The following is a 19,815-nucleotide window of genomic DNA, read 5'->3' on the forward strand; positions in this document are numbered from 1 at the left end:
GAACGTCCTCTCTTAATATATACCCAAGAGGAAGGATGCACAACTGTGCCAAAAACATGTACACAATACTCATAGAAACCAATTTAGAAAGAATTTCAAACTCAAAATAATCAAGCACCATCAGAAAAAAGAATGGATAAACTGAGTCACTTGTAGGATAAAATGCACACACATAAACACACAAAAGAAAAACATGATACCTATGATCAACAACATTGATGAAGCTCCCAAACATAAGGTTGAAAGAAAAAAGCTGAATACAAAAAGTATATACCACTTTTTTAATTTACATAAAATTCAAAAGATAAATCTCATCTTTGGTTTTAGAAGTCAAAAATGAATTATTTTCAGAGGTGAAAAAAGGAATAGAAGATTAGGGAGCATCTATTGTGCTGGTAGTGCTTTTTTGTTTTTAACCTGAATGTTGGTTTACACAGTGTGTACATTTGGTGATAATTTATTAAATTTTATCCCTATGATTTAAAGTTTTTCTGTGTATACCATAATTCAATGGAAAGTACCTTGATCAGCCTAGGGATATATAAACTACCTTTGAATGTTTTAGAAATTCTATTTTATTTTGGTAACTAGACTTAAAGTAGTTTTTTTTCTCCACAGACACTATTTTTAAAAATAATTCATGGTCCAGATTTTATCCTTAAAGGAAAGATTCTACCATATAGCATTTTTTCCTAACATGCCAGATACATATTATTTAATGCAAATAATGTAAAAGAAGTGTTTGCTTATGATAAATGTAGAATAAGCAAGATATTAGAATTTACACTTTCATAAAGAATTCTAAGTTGCATGTTGTTAGGTCAAGCCACTTTCTCCCTTTCAAAAGGATAGAAATAATTTTTGGCCTTGGACCCTTTTCTACAAATATTCAAATGGGAAGACATTTCATGCTTCCCCAGTTCTCATGGTTATCACTCTATGCTGAGTTAAAGGTCAGGAGCAGAGTTGTTCACTACATTCTGACTCTGGCAAAGGTGTTTTTCATAGTGCCTGTCTGTAGGAATCTCCTAGCTCGTGATACTGTGCTTGAGATATGAAGCTCAAAAGACCAAAAATCGTATGTTCTCCCTCATATGTGGACATTAGATCAAGGGCAAACACAACAAGGGGATTGGACTATGAGCACATGATAAAAGCGAGAGCACACAAGGGAGGGGTGAGGGTAGGTAAGACACCTAAAAAACTAGCTAGCATTTGTTGCCCTTAATGCAGAGAAACTAAAGCAGGTACCTTAAAGCAACTGAGGCCAGTAGGAAAAGGGGAACAGGTACTAGAGAAAAGGTTAGATCAAAAAGAATTAACCTAGAAGGTAACACCCACGCACAGGAAATCAATGTGAGTCAATGCCCTGTATAGCTATCCTTATCTCAACCAGCAAAACCCCTTGTTCCTTCCTATTATTGCTTATACTGTCTCTACAACAAAATTAGAAATAAGGGCAAAATAGTTTCTGCTGGGTATTGAGGGGGTGGGGGGGAGCGGGAGGGGGCGGAGTGGGTGGTAAGGGAGGGGGTGGGGGCAGGGGGGAGAAATGAACCAAGCCTTGTATGCACATATGAATAATAAAAGAAAAATGAAAAAAAAAGATATGAAGCATCAGGAAGCTCCTAAATTATAAATTTGGCTGGACTCTTTTCCTGCACCCTTGTTAGCATTCTAGGGCTTATCCTTTGACTGCACAGTCAATGCCGTGTCATATTCCCCGTTCCTCCTCTCTCCATTCTTTCCTTCCTCTTCCTCCTTTCTCTTACTTTTTGTCTTAAATGTTTCCATTTTTACTCATTTTCAACTCCAAGACTACTGAACACAGGAGAAAGCAGATAATACGTATTTTAGTATCTGATATTTAAGCTACTAAACAAGTACTGGGTACTTGTAAATTGAAAAGCAAAAGCAAACTACTAAAATCCCTTCAAGTGTTACCTGCTACTGCAAGTGTTGCCATGGCACATAATATGTGCAAGTTTAGGAAAGAAATTGAAGTTCTAATTGTGCTGACTGATTTTGAATTGGGTGATTTAACCAAAATCCAGGTTTTCTGTAAGTAGCATGATTGAAATGCTTAATAAATCATAGGAATGCCACCTTAATTTTCCCTCATTCTCTTTTCAGCTATAATCCACTTTGAATTACAAGTATATACATAAAATTGAGCTGTGTTTTCATCTGTGCCACCACTGTGTATATTCTTAATAATTACTAGACATACATATTTAAATTCTAAGTATCACTTCAGGTATTTCACTAATAAAAGGAATACTTCATTAGCACTACCGAATCCAGCAGAAATTTGCTTACTAATTTTGTAAAGAATGAATAATAAGAAGGTTTCATGGTATGCAGTTGTTCACTTTGGTTCTAAGAGATCTGTTTCTGACCAAATAAACTCTGAAATGAAAGCTTAGGGGTCTCTAGAGGAACAGTTTCTTATTGTCCCAAGTCATCAAAAATAATTCTTCCATACAGCTTTCTACTTTATGCACCAAAAAAGCTTTAAAGTCATTTTAAGCAGTCTTTCTAAACGATAGACACATTTTTATAAAAAATATATTCATATTTTATTAATAACCCACTTATAGTTAATAGTATCAATCATTTGTATGAACTTACCATTGCAGCTTCATAGCCTTTTGATTTTTTTTGCGGGGGGGGGCAGTTCTGCGGTTTGAACTCTTGGTTTCGTTCTTGCTAGGCAGGCACTCACCACTTAAGCCACTCTGCCAGCCCTGTTTTGTGTTGGATATTTTAAAGGTAGGGTCTTGAACACTATTTTTATGGGGATGGCTTCAAATCCACAATCAACCTGATATTTGCCTCCTGAATAGCTAGGGTTGCAGATGTCAGCCACCAGTGTCTGGCTCTTTTGAATTTTATTAATCACATTTCAACAGTGCTAAGTGACATGGTTCTGAATGTGAAACAGTACACAAATTGGAGGGGGGGAGAAGTTGGGGGTAGGTGACAGGGGGAGAAATGACCCAAACAATGTATGCACATGTTAATAAATGAATAATTAAAGAAAAATCTAAATACTTAATAATTTCTTCAAAAATGGGGAGAAGGGATGTAGGTGGTTGGTTATCACCAAGGTGTACAGCAAAGGGGTTCTCTTTTACTTTCTGACATGGATACAGCACACTACAAACACATGCACACACACACACACCCTAAGTCTCCACTCATGCACAGCCATACTTTTCTAAATTTAAAATTCAGCTTAATAGTTACTTGCCTAAAAGAAAGTTGTCTTTTTTTTTAATGTTAGATTGGAACCAGGTGTGGTGGAACATACCTTTAATCCCAGCTATTTAGAAGGCAGAGACTGGAGGATCATAGTTTAAGGGAAAAAGTTAGGAAGACCCTACTTCTACCAGTATGTCAGGTGTGGGGTGTCAGTGATCCCATCTATGTGGAAGGCTGTAGTCAGAAGAATCACAGTTCAAGTCTGGTCTAGGGCAAAAAGTGTGAAACTCTATCTGAAAAATAACTAAATAAAACAAGACTAGGTGCGTGACTCAAGTGGTATAGTGTCTGCCTACCAGGGACAAGACCCTGAGTTCAAATTTGTGCATAATAATATTAGATTAAAAAAAGACAGGTTAGAAAGAAAATATAGGTGATAAAAGGGGATGGAGATGGAATGGGGAAGGTATTAAAGACACAACAGAGTGAATAAACTGAAAATACAAAATTCTAACAACATTGATGGGAAACCATTCAGTAGAAGTGGTTTGATTTTACAGAAAGAGAAGATGATAGAACAACACAATTGATTGCCTTAGAAACCACATGAGTAATTTGACTACATAGATGAGTTAGAAGTGATAAACCTGCAGTTGGTTATTTGCTGAAGACATGTATGTACATAATTATATAGTAGAATTCCAATGAGAGTGAGACAAGTAGCTCTCAGAAAACTGACAACTGTAAGTAAAAACAAGAAGAAAAGGAGTCAAAATTTACCTCAATATGTCTAGAAAATGTCCACACACATTATTGAGATAAGATGAAGTGATAATGAAACATAACTAATTTGTGACAAGAAAGTATAGATTACCAGGAAATTATGTAACAACACTTTGTATCCACAATATAAAAATTGTTACAATCTCTATGAGGCAATCACACTAACAGCTAACTAGCAGTGCCAAACACAATAATGGAGTCGAAAAGACCATGATGAATATGTAATTACAGAATATTATGGTACTTAGATAGAGTGTAACTGAATAATAACTGAATGGCTATTTTCTGTTGTAGAAATGAAGTAATTTTCCAGAAAGTTCATTATTTTACTCTGCTCTTCTTATTCTTTCTAAATTTTTCTTTTTCAGATGACCAAAAATACAAAGAAATGCTTCTTTATTTTTTTTACAGCATAATGTTCTACTTAAAAATTTGTGCCTGTATTGATATATATGGAAGTTTATAAATATTCATGAAATATCACATATTGATAGCCTCTATTTGAGTTCATTCCCAAATATACTCTTCTATTGAAAAGTAATTGCCAAGACATTAAGCCATTAACTCATATTCACCACTGGGCTAAACACATTGCAATAGTGAATTATGAAATTTAAAGAGAAGAAAAAAACTGAAATACTAGCTAAGCAAGCACTGGAGCAACTCAGTATGAATAATGGAGTACTTATAGCACCTTTGTTTAGTAATGCAGACAAATTTTACAGGGGACACTGTATTATGCAATTAGAATGTACACTACTGTTTTACTTTATTGGATTTTGATCTGAACTTTAAAAAATAAGGTCTATAAGTTGGCTTTAAACTCACACTTTATGTAAGCATTTGATAACTTAGGACTGTTACAGAAAGCAATGGTAAAGCAAGAGGAGGACTGATCACAGTGAGGACTAGTTATGCTCCATGGGGCACACCCCCAGACGTTCTGCAACCAATTGTCATTCCATCTTCACTGTTGTTTAATTTTGTCACAAGAGCATTAGGTTCTGTGAATTCTGCTGACAATCTCTCTGGAGAGTGGTTTATGGCTGCTTCCATGTATGTATAAAATATAAGGGAACGCCCAGGATAGCCACCAATGGCATTTCACAAACTTTTGAGGAATATTCATGTGAGAAGGACATAATATAAAGAAAAATTATTAATGAGAGCATGAGGGACTTAGAAGGTAAGTTCAGCAATTCCTCTGCTAAAAATGTGACCTCACCTAGATTACTTGATTAATTTGTCTAAGTTGTCCTTTGCTGTCTTTGAATTGACGCACTTAAACTAATCATACCTAAGATTGTGTTGTGAGTCCCTCCTTACTCATAGATGCCCAACAGTGCTCTCTAAATCAAGGTTAGGTGGAACCAACTTTGAGTAAAATGATGTAAATAATGATTACATGAATATAGTGATGAAAAATATTCATTTTTAACTTTCTTGCACATTTTAGGACAATGTATTTGTTTTGGATAGTATTATTTAAGTGAATAAACTGAGACACTGAGGGATTAGGAAAGATGAAAGTTGGGTACCATTGGCTCACGCCTGTAATCCTAGCTACTTGGGAGGACTTAGATAGGTGGACTCTGGTTCTCAGACAGCCTAGGCAAAAATTTCAGAGTGCATCTTAGCTAAAAAATTTGAGTATGCTGACACACACTAGTTATCCCAGCTACTTCTTGAAGTTCAGGCTGGCCTGCACAAAAAAGCAAAACTCTGTCTCCAAAACAGCCAGAGCATGGCTATAGTGGTAAAGAGCCTGTCTGACAAATGCAAAACCCTGAGTTCAATCCTCAGTAAATAAATATGCAAAATAAAAGATGCAAAAAAACCCACATAAATACATGGGGAGAATGAGACTTCAAACCCAATTAGGTCTAACTGTCCAGAATAAGCTTATTTTTATAATTCATTATTTCATGCATGTGTTCAGGAAAAAATCTTCAAAGTAATTTTTAATATATCTGCTTTTCTTTTCCCATATGTGTATTTAAAACTGAAAGTACTCCATTTCTGGATATTGTAGGACCATTCTAATAACACCCTACTTGTGCACAGCAGAAGTGGAAGACCCAAGAAAGTGTACATGATGTCAGCAAGCCCAGCAATATCAGAGCTCAGTGACAGACAGTACTCCTACACCAGAGCCATGGGTTCATATATATATATCATGTGCCATTCAACCGTCCACTCCAACCCTGTTGTATGTTTGTCTCTATGCTGAATTCTCATTAACCATTGACATGGTGGTCCACATATTATAATCAACTCTGGGTCACTCCAGACACATTAGAAAATAAAATAAGAACCAAGAAAGCACAAAGTCAGAAATGCCAAGAGTATTATCATTTAATTACATCTAATTTAGGATGAAAACATATGACAAGCTTTCTTCTAATGTGTTGAGATTATTAAATATCTTAACAAAAGCCATTATGGCCTTTCCTTCTCTAGAGATGCACATCATTTTGCAAGTGTCAGTTTTCCACCTAACATGGCTCAGCATGCCAAAGACATAAGAGGATAAATTTGCTTAGAATTTTGTCATTGTTGTATTGAAGGATTAAATGAGGAAATCAAAGAACAGAATTAAGAAATATTAGGAATTATTCTTTTTTTATATTCCCCAAATGTTTTACCCAGTCTAGGAATCTTAACAATTAAACTTATTGCATAGTTCAAAATACATCTTCTAATTTTAGAGCTTGGTTTAATAAAATAGGCAAACATTGAATCCGGGTATGCCAATTAAAAATACACTAGGGAAAAATGTGTGCAAAACTCTGATTAGAGCTAATAAATTTTCATCAGGATGGCATGTCTAGGAAAATTAGCATTTTATAATTTATTCTCAGAAACAGTAGTATATCTAAAGTGTATCTACAGACAAGACAAAATAAACTTAAAAGAATAAGATAAATTTTGAGAAAATAAGTCATCTCTGAGTGACTAGGTAAAAGAAAAATGTAAAACTTAGAAGCACAAATTATTAAAAAGTTTATTCTAGTGATTGGTACATAAGATAAGATTTAATAAAGAACAGCATTTAAATTTTTGACAGTCTGCTACCATAAAATGTATATGAGCAATAATGGCATCAATAATTTTTTAAAAAGTCAAATAATAACTTGTAGAACTATCATGGTAATGTTTTTTTCTAATACCAGAGGAGCCTATATAAAGTCTTCCTAATTTTTGTTTACAATCATTGTTCTAGATTGAGAATTTCTCTAGCTATCAATTGTTTTAACAAGTATTTATGAAATACTAAAGAACCATCAGAAACTTGTGAACAAATTGTTGCAGATGACAGCTAAAAGTGGTTTATTAGAGGAGTTCAACTGAAATCCTCCAAAAAGTGAAAAAATACTTGATAGCTTAAAGAAAACTGTGAATGAAATATGCAATAGACAAAACTTCTGTCACCATATCAAGATATTTGCCATAATTGAACTTTATTTCTTTTCTGTTAAGTTACTGAGTATGTATTAAGGTACAATGCATTACTTGAGGCCCAACAAACTTGTAGATATATACTGTGTGAATGGTATCTACTGTGTTAACAGTGTCCATGACCCTAGAGTGCTTAAAATGTGATAGAATTCTCAAAGCTAACTTAGGTGACAAAAATGAAGATCTATAAAATGATTTAGCTAATTAATACATGGAAGTATTTTTTTAAAAAAGCAATTCAGAGCACAAAATGATTATTCAGTGTTGGAAAACTGGAAAGGGTTTTATGAAGAAATAAGAAGTAAGCATGGAAAAGGTCACCTCAAGTGGGAGGGTCATGAGAAAAGTTGTCATCATCATATTATAGACTAAGAGAAGGGAGAATATGAAGTCATTTTATTCATATCCATGTATCTCTGTGTGCCTAATTCTCTCTATTTCTGTCTCTCTCATAATTCCTTTCATCATTCTTCTTTTTATTCTTACTTTCCTTCTTCCCTTCCTGTCTTTTCCTTCCCTCCATATTCCCTTCTTTTTCTGTCTTTGTTATTTTTTGTCTTTATTCCCTTCTTTCATTTTTTCTACATCTTTGTCTCTTAACATCCTTACTTTTCTTCAGGTTGCTCACTTCAAACCTAAATGCTAATGTACTTGCAGGTACTTTCCTCTAAATTTTCCTTCAAGATTGCAAATTGCAAACAGATAATGATAGAAAAATAGATAGACAGACAAATAGATAGAGAGATGGATAGATAGTGTTGGTAATTCCATGTTCCCATACATACTATTTTTTTTGTCTTTGCTATTACATTGATTCATTTCTATCAATTGCATATGATGCGACTTGCCTTGAATCATCACCAAAGATTTTCTAAAATCTCAAAACTAAGAGATAAAGTGCAAATTATTTCATGAAATTGAAAATTAGAGCATTCATTATGGATTTATTCATGACGTTTAAGTGTTCTAACAGTTCAAATTTAGCTACTTGACACTTGTACTATTCTTCTACTGCTGTATTAAATCAAATAACATTTTATTCTTAGCATCCCATTTAATATATATATGGTTGTATGAGGCAACATGAGACACATGGACCTTTCTGCTACTAGTTGTTTTCTCATAAATTGAGTATGTATATTGTGAAAAAGTTATTGGCTAGCTCACCATTCCCTTTTTATTTAATTTTGTTCTTTTTATTGCTATTTCATGTGTTCAAGTTTTATGGATTTTAAAATATACACATTTGTTCAAATCTAATTTAAAGTACTAATATTTTTCTGTGTTTGTGAGAATGAAACTGAATAAAAAATTTCATAGATCTGCTACTTCTGCTGTATTCTCTCTTTGGTAGATTACAGAACCATGTGGTCTTTTGCACCCTAGGACTCAGAAAGTATAACACAACTTTGAAATTTTAAACAACACAATCGAAAACCAACTAATAATCTCTTTTGCCATTCTTACTAATAATCAAAATAAATGCAAAGTGTTTTAACAGGATATTAACTACCCAGAGGTGCTATTTTTTGTATAAGATTACTAATACTAGTTTGAAGTCATAAAATCTTTAAGAGTTAAAAATGAAATATATGGATCTTATTTTATTTCTTCTCTTTAAAACATTTAAAGATTTCTGACCCATGGCTGTTTTAAAAAAGCATAAGAGTAGACATTTCCAATCAAATATAAAGCACTGTGTTTAAAGATTTCTGCTAAATGGACATTTGAGGTTCTGAGAAAGGCTTTAGCGGAGGAAGGTACTAGAAACAATTAACTTGGTATGAGGCAAGCTCAGGTCAATGTTTTTGTTTATCGGTGCAGCTATCACAAGCACGTGATTGAAGTACCACATTCTTTTCAAATATGCAGATCTGCTTTTTGTGAAATTATTGGTGAATCCAAGAAGTTTATGTAATACCAAGTACAGCAGAATCAGTCAGTGCTTCTAGTCGCAAAAAGCATTCCAAGAGTGCATGGTTAGTTTCATTGTCTTTGTATGATTCTGTCTTCTTTACACTCTTCTTTAATTTGGTGACGGAAGGACTAATGCTTGTCCTCAGTTAATGTGGAAAGAAAATAGAAGACTGAAGCATTTTAGCATGACTAAGGGGTGACACACTGTTTAGACAATACTGTGAGATTACAGTTGTTTCAAAAATCCAGTGCAGCTCACAAGGAAAAAAAAGAAAGTGGCTATTGTGATACCAGCAAGGAGTGATTAAGTATTCTTAAGGAGTTTGCTCTGTAATATTAACTGAAATTATTGACTATAATTACTAAAACTCCAAATATAAATACATGATATAGAAATAAAACTTCATTAATATTTAACTTTATAAACATTCTGTTGAAATTTGAAAATTTATTGTGTAAGAAATATAGGTAACTTCTTAAATAATTTGAAGTAAAATGCATTTCTAATTTTTGATTGCCCATTTGTGATGGTAAAATACTAAGTTGTAGCTTTGTCTTGTTTTGAATCTAAAGTGATATTTCTTTTGGTTTCCTATTTACTAAAAATTATTGAGGAAAGTGTCTTGTATTGATACAACCCTAATGTCTAAAACAGGGAATGGTATCTATAAGCATTTATTATGTATCAGTTGAATAACCAAAGAATATAGTTTAAATTACATATAACTGACTATCTGCTTGAAAAGATCTACCTTAGTTTCTAATAAATTCCTTTTCTGTATGAACACATCTATACAAAATGTAATCCTCTTATTATTTTACATCCTTTGAATTCAGGAACTTTAGTTCAAAAATCTGTTTCCAGTAATTCTAGTTTTGCTATTATGCTATACTTGTCTTTGAGAATATTTTTATGACACTGACAATTTCTTCAAAATAATCTAGAGTAAAAGGATTTACATAGTAATTACTATCTTAACATTAGCTCACCATTCTCTATCACTATCATGATCACCTGAAAAAAATAAATATTTTCTTTCATATCCATTAATTCAAACCTAATTCTATTTTTACATGATTTTTTTTCAAACTGAAAACATTAGCAACCAGTTTCTAGGACCATGAACATTCAGAAGGTGGTAAGGAAAAGTTTCTCAGAACCCTGGCCCTGCCTTTTGAGTGGGATCTTGAGAGAGTACAGAAAATAATAAGCTAGGCAGGCTAGAAATAGGATTCTTCTACTTTGTTTACACTGCTGTTTACATACAAACACCTAAATTGCAGGCTTTGCTATACTTGCAAGACAGAGGAATTATGCAAAACATGGCAGCCTGTTTTACAATCTAGTGTAGATAGGTAAGAACATGAATGGTAGGAATACAGATGAAAACTGGCCAAAGAGAAGTGTTGAGAGCTTTGGATTTGAGAGGCTTAGCAGACATTGAGGTTCTCCTGTATTAAGAAAAAGAGGGACAAACAATTAGAAGGGGTATATTTTGGAGGCAATAAATTGTTTTTCAAGGTTTCCAGAAGAAACCTGCTGAAGCACACCATGTGAAAGATGACAGAACCTGAAGGAAGGTAGTCTTCACCTTCTCACAAAGAGGAAAAGTAAAATTTGAGGACACGAGGTAGGCAGAACTCCAAAATACTTTGTTATTTTATCTGTGAATTACTATTAGGAATCTTAAATATGTGAGCACTGAGAAAACAGTAAGTTATTTTTGATAGTTTTCACTTTACATATCAAGATTTTCTTTTTGATGCTACTGGGGTTTGAACTCAGAGAGTCATCTATGCTAGGCAGGTACTAGTCTAGTTGTGGAGCCATGCCTCCAAACCACACCTGTAAGAATTCTTAAGGTTCTAGAATCAGTTCAATTTGATCTTTAAAATCACAGTTGCAAACCATTTTTTGTTTTGCAGTGCTGGGTTTGAAATCAAGGCCTTGTGTTTATAAGGCAGGTACTTTATTTCTTGAGCCATACCCCCTACCATTTTGATTTATTTTTCATGTGGGGTCTCGGCTTTTTCCCTCAGGCCAGCCTAAACTAAGATCCTCCTACTTATGCCTTCTACATAGCACAGCTGGGATAATAGACAATGCAATAAGACCCAGCTTTTTTGTTGTGCTGGGGTTTCCATCTCAGGGTTGGCCAGGGTCGGCCTAGAACCATGATCCTTCTTATTTCCACCTCCCCAGTAGCTGAGATAACAGACATAAGCCACTGCACCTAGCTTCCTTCCTTGTTACTCTTTGGTCTCTTCTAACTGAGCCTGCATATTAGTTCATCTTTTTTATGAAGCAGAAACCATCTCAACTAATAAAAAAGCTGGGTGTGGTGGCACACATCTGTCACCTCAGGCTTAGCCAGAAGTATAATTATGCCTCAGCATAAATGAGTGACCCTATCTTAAAAATAACCAAAGCAAAAACGACTGGAGTCCTGATTCAAGTAGGAGAGTGCCTGCCAAGAAAGTGTAAGGCCATGGTTTCAATTACCAGTGCTGTTTAAAAACATAAATAAGCAAAAATAAAAATCATGCCATTATGTCATCAAATATAATAGTCACATATTTACAATGCATAACTGTTTTTGCTTTGGTCATACTAGGGCTTGAACTAAGGGCATTGCACTTGCTGGGCAAGTGGTATACTACAGTGCTTAAGTGTTTTTTAAGATACTTCACTGACTATGGTTCTGATACCAATTACAATATATCTTTGGGTTATGGTCAGGTATTCCTAACTCTATAAACTAGAGATACAGCTTAATATCTTTATTTATTGCAACCTTTGGGAGTAAGCCATACAGGTGGCTTCTAATAAGTTGAGTTATAATTGACATTATTATGGCTCCCAAGAAGATTACTGGAGGACTTAAAAACATCACTGAGAGGACAAGCAGGATTTAACTTGACAACCTGGATCTTAGACACAGATTGAGTTGGTCCTAATGGGCTCTTTTGCACTAATGTTATTACCATTTAAGAACAAATAATGTTAGATATTGTTGACCTCACATTTAACACCCAGATTTAAATGCAAAATAACATGCTCATTAATTTCGTTTTAGATTTATATTAGAAATTGTTGCTTCAGAATAGCGTGAAATACAACTGTATCTGTTCCTGAACAACTGACTTAAAGAATACTTAATTCTGTTTTGGGCATTATTTATCTCTGTCTCTTCTCCCTGGGCTGCTGCTGTTAAAATTAATTTGCATTTCAGACCTCAGGATTTTATATTGCTATTAGAGTCATGAAGTGTTTTTTCTCAGCACAACTCAGAACTGATGTTTTACCTCCTACTAATGGACCTTTAATTAGTCACTGTAATGAACTATTCTGTCATTCCTTCATTTATAAAGAAAAGATTTTGTATATGCTAGATACAATTTTGACAGAACACCAGGTCCATTGAACCTTACCAACTCACATCTAATAGATTCTAAATTTATTATGCTTTTGTCAGCTGTTGGATTTATCATTTTAATGATATACTGTCCACAAAATTATTATGCTGCCAAAGAACAGCATCTCCATATTGCAGGAATGTTTGTTGACATCTTGATCAACAACTCCTGGGATCCAATTCTGACTATAATATCACTACTTCAGGACCTTGAGCAAGTTATTTAACCTCTGTCTAAGGATTAATTGGTTAATTTTAATAAGTGCTTGGCAATAAAAGGTGGAAAGTGCTCTGACTGCTAATAGTGATAATAAAATTATAATGCAGCCTTTTATAAAGCATCGGGGTACCTCAAACTGTGATTCTATTAAGTTTTGAATTAAAATATAAGCTAACTCAATTTATTCTTTTAAAGAATATAAATTTCTATAATGATGGTTCTTTGGTATTTTTAAGTTAGTTCAAAGACAATCAAGAATGTGATTATTTAACTAAAAAAACCACAAAACAATAAGAACTGGTTCTATGATTATGTGACAACTGGGAAATAGAATATGAAAAAGCAAGCACTAGCTCTAGATTAACCATAAATATATACCAGATGGTAGCTATTGATATTAAATAGTTTCATTAATTTTCTTTAAACCACTTTATTTATTTGTGTAATTGCTCATTTGTTTTTTCAACAGTTTCCACTAGAAGGTTCAATTCAAAGAGGCTCCATAAAGAAGGAATGTACAATTAACAAAAATACAAGGTAACAGTGATTCGACCCTTAAGAGAGATATAAAAACATCTACTTGGAAATCAGAGAAGTGAGAGGTTAATTCAAAGGGAGAGAGGACAGAACAATCTCAAAAGGGAAATGGCTGGATAGTTCAATGCCAAGGAAATTGGCATCATCCATATGGAGAATGGTGATGAGTGTGGTCTTACCAGAATAAAAGAGAGGTTATAAACTTAAGATGCATAGAAACAGGATCTTCATTATGTGGTATGATAGGCACTTTTGTGTATTTGCGTGGAAGTCCATAGAGGTCGTGATAGTAATGAAGCAGAGAAGAAAAATACAAACTAGTGAATTAGCAGCAAGTTATGTTGGAATCAATCCTCTGTTGTGTTGACAGGAGTGAGATGAAGATGTGAGGAAGCATGTAAGAAAGGATACACGAGTATAACTGGAATGTATTTTTATAAAACTGCTGCCCTCTGATGCACTTTATTTATGAGGTAAATTGGACAAGTAATATGAAAAGGAGCATCAGGCTTAGGGTTGACTCCATATGTGAAGAATGAACTTTTGGAAAAGAAATAAAAATTCAAATTTAAATCTGTTCTATTGCTACAGCAAAAGTGGCCACGTGTACGATCAGAGGCTAGATATTTATTATTATGCTTAATTCTGAAATAACTGTGTTCACACAGCCTGATTCTGATCTATTCCATGTATTTGCTACAAGGACCAGTGATACCAAATGATCTACAGACAAAAATGTAAAGGTTGTAGCCAAGAACCAGTGGCTCACACCTGTAATTCTAGCCACTCAGGAGGCAGAGATCAGGAGGATCTCTCTTCAAGGCCACTGGGATGAATAGTTCATGAGACCATATCTTGAAAAAAACCCATCGCGAAAAAGGACTGGTGGAGTGGCTCAAGGTATCGGCCCTGAGTTCAAATCCCAGTCTGCAAAAACAAATAAACAAAAAAAGGCTGTGAGGTCTAAACTGGATTGCCTGGGTTTGAATCTTGGCTTTCACGATTACTAACTGGGCAATATTCAGAAGGCTATTTAGATTTCCTTGGTATTGGAGTCTATAAATGAGAATATAAATAATATCTAATACATTGGTAGGATTAAATGAATTCATAGAACAAAAGAAGGAAAATGAGGTATTATCAGATTTAGATATATAAATATGTCAGTAAAGGCTGGTGGAATTGCTCAAGTGCTAGAGTGCCTGCCTAGCAAGCATAAGGCCATGAGTTCAAACCCCAATACCACCAAAAATAAAAACATAAATATTTCAATAAATGTGAATAAGATGGAGAACAATTTTTTTATAGATAAACTGCTCTTTTTAAGACACATACTAAAGGCCAAGTGAGAAAGCATGGAGCTTTATTAATGACAATGTATACAAGAGGTCCTGGTAGCTTGATGAAGACGTTGAAGATGGAGACAGTAACAGGTGTTCAGATTCTAAGCCTATTTCATAGGTGATGGCAGGTTATGAAAGGCAGACAGAAGTCAGTAAAGAGTCAAAGATCATGGTATAAGAATTTTGAGGTGAAAAAAATCAGGTTAATTTAGAGGTAAATCAAGCTGTTACAGAAGCAAAATAAGTATAAAAATCTGAAATTCAGGGGACAGGTTCAGCTGCAGATAAAATCAGAATCATTAATTTGGATGATATTAAAAACCAAACAATTTGGTGAAACTACCTGGGAAGTGGGTACCAACCTTGCATGCATATATGAACCATCTATAAATTCTTTTATTATTATTATTATTATTTTATTTTTATTATTCATTTCTCCCCCCTGTCCCCTCTCCCCTCACTCTCACTTTCAGGCAGAACCTATCTTACCCTTATCTCTAATTTTGTTGAAGAGAAGACATAAAAGCATAATAAGGAAGACAAAGCGTTTTTGCTAGTTGAGTTAAGGATAGCTATACATAGAGATTCCTAGCATTGCTTTTATGTACAAATGTGTTACAACCCATGTTGATTCATCTCTAACTGATCTAAACATAGATGTGCTATATGATACATTAATCTTACTCCTGGGGATATATCCAAAGGAATGCAACACAGGTTACTCCAAAGGCACCTGCACACCCATGTTTATTGCAGCACTATTCACAATAGCCAAGTTATGGAAACAACCAAGATGCCCCACTACTAACCAATGGATCAAGAAAATGTGGTATTTATACACAATGGAATTTTACTCAGCCATGAAGAAGCATGAAATCTTATTATTCTCAAGTAAATGGATGGAACTGGAGAACATTATTCTGAGAGAGGTTAACAAGGCTCAGAAGACCAAAAAATCATATGTTCTTCCTCATCTGTGGACTTTAGATCAAGATCAAATGCAGCAATGTTGTTGGACTTGGATCACATGACAAGGGGAGAGTACATACAGAGCGTATGGGAATAGGTAGAAAACCCAAAACATGAAAGAGTTTGATGTCCCCACTCCAGAGGAACTAATATAGCAAACTTAAAGCGACAGAGGTCAACATGAGAAGGGGATAAGGAACCAGTGTAAATTCTTAAATAATACAGATACTCAATGAAAGAAAGTGGGCCCAGAATAATTGTAGAGGATTTCTAGGAAACTCTATTTTTAACAAACCAAAGAGTTAATTCTAAAATGCACAGAGTGTGTAAGAATTATTAACTTAAGGAGTGGGTGTTATAGAGAAGAAGAAAATGTGATGACAGAGTTGTCAGTTGTTCATTGTTTAAAATTGGAATAAAAAATTTTATCTCCAGGGTGATAAAAAGAAACTAGCAAATGATACTGTGAAGAAGCAACAAAAAATATGGAAATGAAAACAGGAGAGAATGATGTCTATAAAAGCAAGAAAAGAAAATATTTTAAGAAACAAAGACTATTTTCTGAAAGTAGATGTAAACTATGAATTACGAAATAACCACACTGGAGACAGCAGCATACAAGATACAAGCACAATCAATCAACTTAATTTTCATAAGAAGAGTAAAGACAAAACTTTGACAGAGGTGGTGTCAAAGGAAAATAAGAAACAGGAATTGCAGAGGGTAATACTTTAAAATAATGCTACTATTAAATAAAAGAGAGAAGGAAGAAGTGAAAGCAAGAAATGAAGTTGTAAGTAGAAATACACATGGATGAAAACAAGTATTTTTTTTTAAAGACCTTGGTAAGGAGGAAAATCTTTATGAAACAGGAGAAAGGGGGACAATTGCAGTAGTTATGTCCATGAGCTACTGAAGGATCAGGATTTGAGTGGATAAAGTAGGATTAGACATAGCCAGGGATTCCTACTGATAAACAAGAAGACAAATATATGGACATCAGATAAAGTAGCTTGAAGAATGTGATGGTAGGAGCTTGAAGCAGATCTATGTAGGTTGATTCTATCTTTACCAATGAAACTGAAAAGTAGGTTTTTCAATAGGAAGTAAGATTGGAGAAAAGGTGTTGGAGGTTTGAGAAGAAAGGAGAACAGACGCGATAGATTATGATACAGTAAAAGCTATCGTAAATATCCATCTGTGACTAGTAATGAAAGTTCAGAGGAGTCCACCAGAAATGATGATGTGTAAACCTTCAGCTGCACTCATGTATGCCGTCAATGCCATTTCAGGAGAGATGGAGCACTGAGTGCAGCAGCCATGGCTGTGGTTTTCAAGGAGAATACAATAGAGGAAAAGAAAGAACCAGGGTGTTGAGCATTTATAGTAGGAAATGATTATAATAACAGGCCACGGGACCTTGGCTGGAGGAGAAGGATAAAACATTTAAGGAAAGGATGAGGAACAATGCAAATAGTTATTTGAGTTCAATTGACAGAGGGACTGAACCTGAAAAATAGTAGTTTCTGAAATTAAGATAATAGTAGTAGTATAGATAGAGGTTATAAGATTACTTAATGTAAACATCAAACCATGCTGCCAAAGCACCTTTCTTTTTTATTCATATGTGCATACAATGCTTGGGTCATTTCTCCCCCCTCCCCCTCCCCCGTCCCTAACCACCCACCCCACCCCCTCCCTCTCTTCCCCACCCCCTCGATACCCGGCAGAAACTATTTTGCCCTTATCTCTAATTTTGTTGAAGAGAGAGTATAAACAATAATAGGAAGGACCAAGGGTTTTTGCTAGTTGAGATAAGGATAGCTATACAGGGCATTGACTCACATTGATTTCCTGTGCGTGTGTGTTACCTTCTAGGTTAATTCTTCTTGATCTAACCTTTTCTCTAGTTCCTGGTCCAAAGCACCTTTTGGAAGTTGTTTTCACTTACAGTACTGACATCGGTCTCCAGTGTAGTCAGCCAGGCAGTGGCAGTACGGCTGGTTCCCAGCAGTCACAATGCAGGTCCCTCCATTTTGACAAAAATCCTCACACACTGTCTTACCACAGTTTGGCCCAGTAAACCCTAGTGCACAGATACAGGCGGGTCTTCCTATTGGGAAGAAAAAGTAAAAAGTATATTGTTAGACTTAAATTGTTTATGTTCATAGAACTGTCACTGGATAGCAACTGAGACATCAGGTGTCTAGTAAAGGTCTGACGACAATTTGTTCTGTGACTTTAGAAAGTAAGACAATCATTTGGGGTCTCAGTTTCCCCCTATGTTCAAGAAAGCTTCAGATTATAAGATATCCAAAATTCAATTAGGTCAAATAATCAGAGACCATGTTATGAATAATACTTACAGGTATACGTGGTATCCTCATGAGCTTATATAATTCTTTGTACTTCTCTTTTGTGTCCATTTTGTCTTTCTAATTATTTTTGTTCTACTCAGATGTTGCAATACAAATTATATTTCCAGTAGAATGTAAACTATAGATAACCTTATTCCCAGTGTTCAATCATCTTCTACCAACCACTGTGGACTCAACAGACCCTTAATGTACAGATGTTACAATTAAATACTTTAATAAGCTTAAAGTACACTTAGCCTTTTAATTTTACTTAAACACATACTTTGTTTAATATATATGTACTCACTGAGTCTCATTTTGTTTAATTTTTATAATTATCCAGGATAAATATCATGGATATTTACTTGAAAAATAATTCAGAAGTGTAAAGTGAATAGCACAAATTTTTTATAGAAAATTCTATAGATTATCTTTAATCTTTTTTCTTTATTTGTTCTGTAGGAATTATCACCAGAGGGAAAGTGAACTCCTTTCATGTGTTTTGAACATAACACAGTTAACTTTATATTAGGAGACAGTCTTTCTTACTGCCTAGCCTGATAAGGACTGAGTAGAAAGCTCTGGAGGAGAGGAAAGGCAAAGCAATGGAAGATAATAAAAAAATTCAGTCGCAAGTCTCAATTAACTAGAATTCAGACAATGTCACTCAATTGACTAGTGAGATAGTCAAGCATGTTAGAGAACATTCTTGCCACTTCACCTTTCTTTTTTTTTTTTTACCTGACAGCAAAATTAGAATACAGTGAGCAAAGCATGAGCGTAAGGCTAACACCTGAAGTGTAAACAATGATAAAAACTATCTCTATTGCCACAGAATCTACATTGAAAGGTAAGTCTACATTTTTTGAAAAGTATTCTTAAGTAACTTAAATACTTTCAAGTAAAACCTACTTTCCTTTCCTAGAGAAGGAATAAAGTGAAGCTTTAAAATTTATTAAGTAATGTTACTTTGAAAAGATCCTACATAGTCAAAAGTACTGCAAGCTGTTGCTCTAAATAAACCATGTAATGCATATATTATGATAAGTAGTATCGCTTTAAAACTTACCATTATAAATGTTACCAGTTTGGTGGCAGATAAATATGTATTAATAGTGAAAAACCAAGGTAAATGTTATGTATGTTAACAGTTGTGACATATGAATAAAAAAAAACAGTTGTGTATGATCATTATTTCTGTTGCCAAAATTTATTTACTGAATTTTACCTAGATATTTTCCTTACAGTAATAACAAATTTTCCAGTTGCTGCCTACAAAAAACATTAAAAAACAAAGTGTCTTCCTAGCTCACTAACGGATGAAAGGTAAAAACACAAACAAGATAACAAATACTAATATTGGATAAAGAGGTTGGTGATTGTGGAAAATGGTTACCGTGAAAAACAAAAGTGCAAAAAAAAGAATTAATTCCATTTCTTCAAAAAGAGCCCAGAAATGACTTATAGAGAAACAGAGCATGAGAAAAGTAATACAAACTCAACTGAGCCATGTGAAACATTGTACGTAGTATCTATGATATAAAAGTGTACCACAACAACCATACCAGGAAGTAGGATAAGAAAATAGGATGCAAATGCTGTAGATTCAT

General features: G+C 34.3%; 1 protein-coding gene across 5 annotated transcripts in view; it reads right to left on the reverse strand.

Moving 5' to 3' along the window:
• The window catches only part of Lrp1b (LDL receptor related protein 1B), a 1,877,349-nt gene that overhangs the window by 44,285 nt on the left and 1,813,249 nt on the right, over positions 1-19,815 (reverse strand). For all 5 annotated transcript variants that reach the window (XM_074070662.1, XM_074070660.1, XM_074070663.1 and 2 more), the window contains one exon: positions 17,800-17,961. In XM_074070662.1, coding sequence (XP_073926763.1) covers positions 17,800-17,961 — 162 coding nt within the window. The remainder of the gene's footprint in view (positions 1-17,799; positions 17,962-19,815) is intronic.

Source organism: Castor canadensis, chromosome 4 (genome assembly GCF_047511655.1).
Source record: "Castor canadensis chromosome 4, mCasCan1.hap1v2, whole genome shotgun sequence".
Lineage (NCBI taxonomy): Eukaryota > Metazoa > Chordata > Mammalia > Rodentia > Castoridae > Castor > Castor canadensis.